This window comes from Capsicum annuum, unplaced genomic scaffold (assembly GCF_002878395.1).
Source record: "Capsicum annuum cultivar UCD-10X-F1 unplaced genomic scaffold, UCD10Xv1.1 ctg5143, whole genome shotgun sequence".
In the NCBI taxonomy this organism is placed as follows: Eukaryota; Viridiplantae; Streptophyta; class Magnoliopsida; order Solanales; family Solanaceae; genus Capsicum; species Capsicum annuum.
In genome coordinates, this window is record NW_025859376.1 from 117,648 (window position 1) to 127,849 (window position 10,202).

At 39.0% G+C, this 10,202-nt stretch overlaps 1 protein-coding gene across 1 annotated transcript; it reads right to left on the minus strand.

The window, feature by feature from the left end:
* Window positions 1–335: 335 nt before the first annotated feature.
* On the minus strand, window positions 336–2,772 carry LOC124892867 (cysteine-rich receptor-like protein kinase 25). The gene is made up of 4 exons (XM_047404048.1): window positions 1,965–2,772; window positions 1,027–1,146; window positions 752–954; window positions 336–620 (listed from the first exon to the last, which is right to left on the minus strand). Exons 1-4 carry the CDS (start codon window positions 2,770–2,772, stop codon window positions 336–338), a joined length of 1,416 nt encoding a protein of 471 aa, XP_047260004.1.
* Window positions 2,773–10,202: the final 7,430 nt, after the last annotated feature.

Consider the following 10,202-nt stretch of genomic DNA (forward strand, 5'->3'; position numbering starts at 1 on the left):
GAAGATATTCCAACCAGTTGAGGTACCGCTCCTGTTGGTCTGTTAGCCATTTTATCCTGGGAGGAAAAATTCCACAACCTCGGGTACAGTGAGGGGGATTATTTCCTTAAGGAAAATCTGTGAATTCGAACGACTTGGCTATTTTTCTGTTTCATCTTAATTTCTGCAAAATAAAATACACCTCTTGGAAAGGTCATTTTGATCTTGTGTTGAGGGTATTTGATATACTTCATTGTATTCTTGTTTATACTTGAACTCAAGTTGAAGTTGGTGTTGTAATATGCAGATTCTGCATACCCGACTATATTGTGGGAAATAACAGTTTTCTCTTGAATCTAGAAAAAAATGTATGAAGTTGGTGAGCTAATTGCTGCTTCATGGTATATATATGCCAAATAATAAAAGGTCGAACCAAAGAGGAAGAAGTCCAGGCTTTTGTTGGGCATGAACTCATAGATGAGCAATGCTTCATTGCCCTCTAAACAGCAACCCAGGAGCCTCACGAGATTTCTGTGTTGTAATCTGGCTGTTAAGACTTCATTCTTGAACTCTTTTAGACCTTGACCGGACGTTCTAGAGAGTCTTTTGATTGCAATTGCTATGCCATTGGCTAGTGTACCCTAGAATGTTATACACAACATTAGATAATCCAATATTCATGGACAAATTGACCCCCTTCAGCAACTAGATTCACTATTAAGATTTAAAAACTGACGGGATGATTGGAGATGAATGATAGGAATTATATTACCTTGTACACTGGACCAAATCCACCTTCTCCGAGCTTGTTTTCTTCCGAAAATTTTTCTTTAGCTGCACTAATGATATTTAATTTTACAACTGGAAACTCTTGGGACCTAGACTCCGAGTGAAAACCATCATTTGAAACATCTCCACGAAGTGTTTCCAATACTGTGTTAAGAAATTGAATTTCTTGTCTACTTTCATCTGCCTCTGCGAAGATTTAATTTAATGATCAGTTAGCTGAAATAATTATTTCAATTTAAAACACCGATATTTTTTTACCTCTCTCCATCAGTTTTCTTCTTTTCACAAGGTAAAAGCTAGTTCCTGCAAGTACAACAGCCAACGGTGCTATAACACCTACGATGATACTAATAAGTTTTGTCTTCGAAGTATTTTTGCCTGAAAAAAGAAAATAGATGGTCATTTCCGTGCTGAAATCAACACTTACCCTGTGAAGACAGTACCTTGATAATTGAACAAAGAACTTAGTACAAAAGACTTGAGTATAAAAGGGTCCATTGATTAAGACATTCCTTGATGGTTGTTTTTAAATGGCATACAAATTGCCAACAGAAGCTTAGAGCCCTACTCTTTGGCCTTGAATGGTGCATCGACAATGGCTTTAACTTGATCATGGGTGAAATTGACTCCCTCATCCTCCAAAATTCATTTATTGGAGAATGGAATACACCATGGAGAATCAATGACGTAGTAGAGGAGATAAAGTCTTCAGTAAATAGACATGACATGACATTTGTTGAACACTCCTCCTCCTCCCAGACAATGCAAACAATTGTCGATAAATATTTTTGTGGCAGACAAATGAATTGCTACTAAAAGACTCTTTCAATGCAGTTGCACAAATAATCTTGTAAAACAACGGAAAACCTCTTAGAATTTATGTTTCAAATCCTACCGCAACAAGGAAACATTATACGTAATTTCCTCATATGGTCCAGCGCAAGTATACTAAACAATTAAACAAATATATTTTCTTGTATTCTCGAAATCATTAGTTTAAAGAGACATGGCGAAAGTTGAATAGGTTCGCCAATATATAATCTCTGGGAAATAGTTTACTAGGGAGTACTACTTTTCTTATAATTTGAAAAGGAAAAAATAAAAAAGTTGCACATTTTACTTCAAGATGGATGGTGCTAGTGAGTCATTGGATGTAACTCGGCAGGTAACTAAGAAGATAAGATCTTGTAATATACCTTTGTCTTCCTTAACCTGGTTGGTTGATGGCGGCGGTGCTTCCTGTCCCCGTCCACCAGGACTTAAGAATGAGTATAGTTCATATCTTAAATTGCAGCTTGAACCTAGAATTCTGCCTCCTATTGGTACGTAGACATTAAAGAATGGGTTACTTATTCTAGAAAGAGCAGTCTTCAGGCAAGTGCGACAATCTTCAGCTGACAAATCAGGTAGACACTGCACCATGCCATACAACTGTTGAAAAGGGCTAATTTCGTCAGAATTTGCAGCATATTTTAGTTTGTGATTGACGGTAGTTGCTTGAGTGGTAAGATTATCAAACATTGTCCTCAAATTCTCCATAAATTGTTCTGGCCGTGAAACGTTTTGCACTTCATACAGCCCCAAAGAAGCCGAGGGATCTGGCGTAGATGCAAAAGATACATTAGAATAGCGGACCAAACACTGATCATACCATATAATTGCCTGTTTCTTGAAAGGACATAGCCGCAAGATCTGCACACTTGCCACGTCTATGCATTTTTGGCAGTCTTTAGGCACAACGTCTCCTCTACAGAGGAATACTCCATGAACTTTATCAGGTTCTTCTCCTTCAGTGACTTTTGCATAAATGGAATTGCCTCCATTATTGTATAGTGATCTGTAAAGCAAGCGGTTATGATTCGACTGAAAATTGCTTCCTTGTGTATAATTACTAATAGTACTCGGGCAATGGTCTGTCAGGGGTCTCTCTGCGGATTTGACGCCCACAAGGATGTTTAACAGAACAAGCAGCCAAGCAAGCAAGAAAATCAGGATCGACGCCATTATTCTTGATCTCCAATAGAGTCCTAATTGCTCCATTCTCAGGTACAAGCTTTGCCTGATGAATTATGTCTGTGAAGTAATCTAATCATATGGCAGGAGCAAAACTAGATGACTCAGGCCGGTCGGAACCACCCGCTACATTTTCCACTCAATAGATACAAGGACTTGGCACCTGACCATGCAAAAGTCCACGGAAGAATTGGTCTATTTCAGGTTACAAGCAAGTAATTACCTAACACCCTTTACCTTGTCAACAGCCTCGGACTGAAAGTAACGACACTGGGGAATAGAGGCGGACACATGAATTTGGTCGAGGATGTGCAAATTTTGCTTTTCTGTTGTATTAATGATGTGCAAAATTAAATATAGACTCATAATAACCAACATTTAACCTCTGTACATCACATAATTTCCGGTGAAGGGTGTTCGCCGGACCATCCTTCACTTAAGGTGGCTCCACACCCAAAGAAGCAATACGTGCTACACTGTACTATTGAGATGGGGCGAAGGAGGGAACTTCCCTGAAGCTGAATCAACAATTTATTGAAATTAAACTTCATGTCTTCCTCAAATATATAGGTACTAAAAGAAATTGAAGTTCATTTCTTCCCACCAGGGTGTTTTACAGAACAAGAAGGAAAAAGAAAATCAGTTTCGTGATTTCCAATTAGCACTATTCTAATCTAAGGTACTGCTTGCTACTGAACTTTAGTCGTTACAGTAATCTAAATGACTCTGGTGCTGCTAGTCAACGTAGCCAAGAAAATGTCCATATAGGAATTGGTCTAGACAATCCTCACGCAAGGGCAGATCCACGTCAGATAATTTCTGCTTAAACTCTATATTTGTATTAAATGATTCATTCAATATATAAAAATGATAATTAGCTAAAGACATTTGGGACATTTGGCACGAATAATTAGTTGCACATCTAAATTGATCTTAGTAACCCATGCACTTGACTTTTAGATAGTTGAATTATACTATTCATTGCGAAGTAACGGCATGGTGTGGGCAACGGGGGACGAACAAACTAGTCAACTTCCTGCCACGTGTCCTGATATGATGAGCCAAGGAAAGATTTTTCCTCAAGCTAAAAATAAAAATTCTTGGATTTAAAAATGGAATATCAAAAGTTGAAGCTAAAATATAAATTTGAAAATTAAATTACATTACATTTGAGTTCATATGGAGCGAAAGTCAAAATTTTTGATGGAAAATTATTATTTAACTCGGAATATATTTTCAAATAGTTTTTTCCCTAAAATTCTCTATTTAAAGTTGAAATAATACGTGGTTTAATTTGAAGTTATATATGAGAAAATTCATCATCCCCACCTCCACACCCTCCTCAATTTATGTGTTGGCATTTCACTGGTCACTAAATTTAAGAAAAAAAATCAAAATCTTCGTTCATGGTTCGATATTCTGATGTCTTAGATGTAGAGGAACCACATCAATTCATACCGAACATGGTGGTTAAACTCTACTGCGATGCCGATACTTGAGGTCCTGCGAAAAAATAGATCGACGCCAAAATGATAAAAAGCTTAACACCTCTCATTCTTATTCAATATGAAAACGAAAAAAAAAATGAAAAATCAAAAGCAAAAGCAAAATGTGGTTTAAAAAAAGTTGGTGTAATATAACAAAATTACAATAAATTAAAATTGTAATAAGAATGAACAATAAATAAATAAATAAATAGGTATTTAGGCTGAGACACGGATATCTGACTCTCTTTAAGGTGATTCAAGTCCACTGCTGCATAATCTACACAGATCCAGCAGTATCAACTTTTGACTTGTTCCCTCTAGGATACAACATTCCATCAACGATGTACAACTCAAGCAACTCCGGATTAGTTGAAAAGTTCAAAACTCCACCACAATGTAATGACTAAGAGATGAAAAAGAATGGAGAAATGAATTGGGGATTGTGACAAGTGAAATTAGGAAAGTAGCTAGAGTAGCTGAGATATGAGGGGTTAAGGGCAGTAGATTACACGTGAACTCATCTGCAGAATAATAAGAGCATGTGCGGGTCACGTGGGAGTTGATCCAATGGCAAAGAAGAGGTTACAGCTGGCAAGATCAACGTAGCAGATTCATGGAGCAATTGAGAATATTTGTTATATTCCCATTCAGAGAAGGGAGGGGGATTATTAACGAACTTTTGGTATTTTACTCTCTCTAAAAAATTCTCTCTCTTCCTTCTTCCTTCTCTTCCTTCTTCTGAATTCTTCTTCTCAACCTCTCAATTTCAGGTGAATCACCAAGGATGGACGCAAACAAGCTTCTGCCATTAGAGTAGTTGAATATAGCAGTGGACTGTAGTACTGTAATAGCTCCAGAAAAATCAATAAAAAGCCTCAATTCTACTTGTATTGTGCAATTTAAGTATTTTCATTACAATTTCAGTGATAATTCATTACAAATTGGTATCAAAGCAAATCCTGGCCCTAACAATGACGGTAACTGAAACGCGATACAAATTCATGGAGAACTTCGTCAAGAAGGTGGATACTCAGCTTCAAAGCCACATAGCTGAAGCAGAGAAGAAGTTCGAATCTCATGATGCGAAGTTGGACGATTTGGGGAAGAAACTGGATGTATTGATGGAGCGTTTAATTCCACAGCAGGAAGGAATTTTGGGTAGCGGGCCGCGCGATAGAGGTCATTCCGAAGGGCCTGATAATCATGCTAGAATAGGGGAGCAGATGGACCAAGGATGGAGTCGCAATCCAGGAAATTATTATCATCCTAGGGTTGAGTTTCCCTTCTTTGATGGAACTGACCCTTGCTCTTAGTTGCGAAAAGGGGAGAGGTACTTCCGGTACCATCAAATCTTGAACCCGGAGCAAAAGTTGGAGATTGGGGTTCTTCACCTACAAGAAAAGGCAGATTCATGGTATTTTTAATATCACCTAAGTAGAGGTAATGTGAAATGGCAAGACTTCACTGATGAAATATGTAGAAGGGTTGAAGGAGCTCATAATAGTAAGTTGAATCCGATGGGAGAGTTTAAAAAAATCAAACAAAAAGGCACTGTTGACGATTACCTAAGCGGTTTGAGGAAATAAAGGCCTGGGTTCTTATAAGGAACCCCACACTTCCAGAAGAATTCTTCATTGAAGGCCTAAAAGAGGAAATCAAACATGTGGTTAAAATGTTGAATCCTTATACTTTAAGTTATGCAGTAGATAAAGCGAGACATCAAGAGAGACTTTTACAAATTCAACAGAGAAAGGATAAAGGGCAAGGCAGCAAGGATTTGTTGAAGGGGGTTACCAAGGTGGTACCATGGTAGCACGAGGGATAAACAATTTTAATGGGTCCCAAGTTACCAAGTTATTTGAGCAAAGAAGGCCCAGGGGATGTGTTATAAATGCAGTGAGAAATACCACGTGGGTCACCAATGCAAGCAAAAGCAACTTAATACCATGACTGTTGATATGGAGGTTACAGAGGTTGAATTACACCCTGATTTGGGGTTAGTAGAAACACTTGTGGAAGCTGATGGTGAACGAGTAGATGAAGAGGTTCTGCAAGAAGCCATTATCCTAAACACTTTATCTGGCATAGAGGTGCCTAATACCATTAGGCTGCAGGGAGAAGCTAAAAAGAACAAAGTGACTATTCTCTTGGACTCAGACAGCACCCATAGTTTCTTGGACATGGATACTGCCAGGAAGATTGGGTGCAATGTATGTGAGGCTACTTCTATAAGGGTAACTTTAGCTAATGGGAGTCATATTCTGAGTCGACACTTCTGTCCTAATTTCAAGTGGAAGATACAAGGGGTGGAATTTATGGACTCCATTAGACTAGTAAGATTGGGTGGCAAAGATATCATTCTTGGTGGAGACTGGATGAAGGACCATAATCCAGTATTGCTGGACTTTATAGAATATAAGGTGGAGGTGACTCACAAAGCCAAGCGGGTGAAATTTAAGGGAATGTACCACCAGGAAGAGTTGAAAAGCATGTCGGCTAGTAGTGTAAAACAACTATTCAAAAAGGGGCAAGCTATTTGGGCTCACCTTTTTACTGTTACTGCTACTAGTGTTGAGGATAAGGAGGTGATTCCATGTGAAATCCAGCAGATCTTGGATGATTTTCCTGATATATTTGCTGAACCAAAAACCCTGCCACCACAAAGAAGCCGTGATCATCACATTCCCTTAAAGAAGGATGCAGAACCAGTTAATTTCAGACCATACAGGTATAATTATTTTTAAAAAAATGAGATTGAGAAACAGGTGTTAGACATGCTGACACAGGGGACTATTCAACCTAGTCACTCCCCTTTTTCATCTCCAGTGTTACTAGTTAAGAAAAAAGATGGAAGTTGGAGATTTTGTATTGATTACAGGGCACTTAACAAAATCACTGTTAAAGATAAGTTTTCCATACCCCTAGTAGAAGACTTGATGGATGAATTATACGGTTCTATTATTTTTTCAAAGATTGACTTAAGAGCAGGGTATCACCAAATTCGGATAAGGACTGAAGACATCCACAAAATAGGATTTGTTACATATATGGGACACTAAGAGTTTAAGGTCATGCCCTTTGGGTTGACCAATGCCCCGGCAACTTTCCAAAGCCTCATGAACCATGTGTTTAGAGATTACTTGAGGAAGTTTGTGTTGATTTTTTATGACATATTGGTGTACAATTCTACATTACTGGAATATCTAGATCATCTGAGAAAAGTGTTAATGGTGCAGAGACATGAGAGACTCTTTGCTAAGATGTCTAAATGCTCATTTGGTCAGTCTCAAGTGGAATACCTCGGTCATATTATTACTGGACAAGGTGTGTCTACTGACCCAGCCAAGATTGATGCGATGGTTAATTGGCCTAAACCCAAATCACTGAAGAGTTTAAGAGGGTTTCTAGGACTCACCGGATACTATAGGAGGTTTGTTCAGTCCTATGGGATTATCAGTAGACCTCTCACTAACATGTTGAAGAAGAATGCATTTCGATGGAATGAGGAGGCTAAGCTTGCTTTTGAATGACTTAAGGAAGCTATGAGTACAGTTCCAATCTTGGCTCTCGCTGATTTTACTAAATCATTCATCATTGAGACTGATGCATGTTCTAAAGGAATAAGGACAGTGTTAATGCAAGAAGGGAGACCATTAGCATATTTTAGCAAGGCATTGGGACCTAGAAACTTGGGCCTCTCCACTTATGGAAAGGAATACATGGTTGTACTAGCAGCTGTTGACAGATGGAAACATTACTTATAAGGGGGCCATTTTATAATCAGAACGGATCACCAGAGCTTAAAGTACCTCTTGGAACAAAGGGTCACTACATTATTGCAACAAAAGGGACTGACTAGACTAATGGGACTAGATTTTGAGGTACAATACAAGAAGGGCACCGATAATAGAGTGGTTGATGCTTTATCAAGAAGGGTTGAAGAGGAAGTGGCTGAATTGAGGGCTATCACTATTGTGGAATCGACATGGATGTTAGAAGTGTGCGCAAGCTATGAGCATGACCCTACAGCTCAACAACTAATTACAGCTTTAATCACCAATCCTAATAGCAAACCTGATTTTAGTTTGTAGCAGGGTATTATCAGATACAAAATGAAGCTTTATATTGGAAGGAGCATGGGAATGCGAAAGAAAATCTTTGACGTGTTGCATCAGTCCCGATTGGGGGGCCATTAAGGCCAACAGGGAACTTATAAGAAGATACAAATGATTTTTTATTGGCCTAACATGAAGGCTGATGTAGTGAGATGGGTGTCTACATGTATACTTTGCCAGAGAATCAAGACAGAAAATGTGCCCTATCCTGGGTTGCTTCACCCTCTACCTATCTGGAGGCTTCGTGGCAAGATATTGCCATGGATTTTATTGAAGGTTTACCAACTTCTGGCCATAACAATACCATTCTGGTTGTAGTGGATAGGCTGACTAAATATGGGCATTTTCTGGGATTGAAACATCCCTACAATTACCAAGAAGTGCTTGAGCTCTTCCTTAAAGAGATATATAAATTACATGGCCTACCCAGGTCTATTATTTTAGACAGGGACTCTATCTTCACTAGCCATTTTTGGTAGCACTTATTCAAGGCCATGGAAACTAAGTTGAATCTTTCTACTTCCTATCACCCTCAGTCTGATGGCCAGACTGAGCGACTGAACCGTTGTTTGGAGACTTATTTGAGAGCTATGGTATCCACCAATCCCAAACAATGGCTCAAGCGGTTACCTTTAGCCGAATGGTGGTACAACACTAATCATCACACTTCCTTAAAATCTACCCCTTTTGAAGCCTTATATAGCTATGTTGCTCCTCAGATTCCATTGGGTTACCCTTCACAATCAACACACACTCATGTTGGTCTTTACCTTGATCAACGACAACTAATTATTCAAGATCTTAAGGACAATATTCACCAAGCTCGGGCTCATATGAAATTTTTTGCAGACAAAAATCGTACAGAAAGGGAACTACAGGTCATCTTAAACTACAGCCCATCGACAAACTTCAGTAGCTGTTCGTCGAAACGTAAAGCTCAGTGCTAAATTCTATGGGCCCTACAAGGTGTTACAATATATAGGGACAATGGCTTACCAGCTAGAGCTTTCGGCAGGATCCACCATCCACCATGTGTTTCACGTCTCACAGCTCAAGCATCGTATCGGGACCTTGGTCATTGCTCAGCCATTACCTCCCACTTATGATACAGATGGATGCATCTTAGCCCAACCAGTAGCCATTTTGCAACGCCGCTTGGTTCGAGAAAATAATGCTGCCACTGTTAAGCTTTTGGTTCAGTGGTCAAATCTTGGCCCTGAGGAAGCCACATGGGAAGACTGGGGCTACTTGAAGATTCAATTTCCTACGTTTATGGCTCAACACCAACCTTGAGGACAAGGTTGTTTTTGATTGGAGGGGTAGTGTAATGAATAAGAGATGAAAAAGGACGGAGAAATGAATTGGGGGATTGTGACAAGTGAAATTAGGAAAGTAGATGGAGTAGCTGAGATATGAGGAGTTAAGGGCAGTATATTACACGTGAAGTCATCTGCAGAATAATAAGAGCATGTGCGGGTCACGTGTAAGTTGATCCAATGGCAAAGAAGAGGTTACAACTGACAAGATCAACGCAGCAGATTCATGGAGAAGTTGAGAATATCTATTATATTCCCATTCAGAGAAGGGAGGGGGATTATTAATGAACTTTTGGTATTTTTCTCTCTCTAAAAAATTCTCTCTCTTCCTTCTTCCTTCTTCTGAATTCTTCTTCTCAACCTCTCAATTTTAGGTAAATCACCATGGATGGACGCTAACAAGCTTCTACCATTAGAGCAGTTGAATATAGCAGTGGACTGTAGTAATGTAATAGCTCCAGAAAAATCAATAAAAAGCCTCAATTCTACTTGTATTGTGCAAT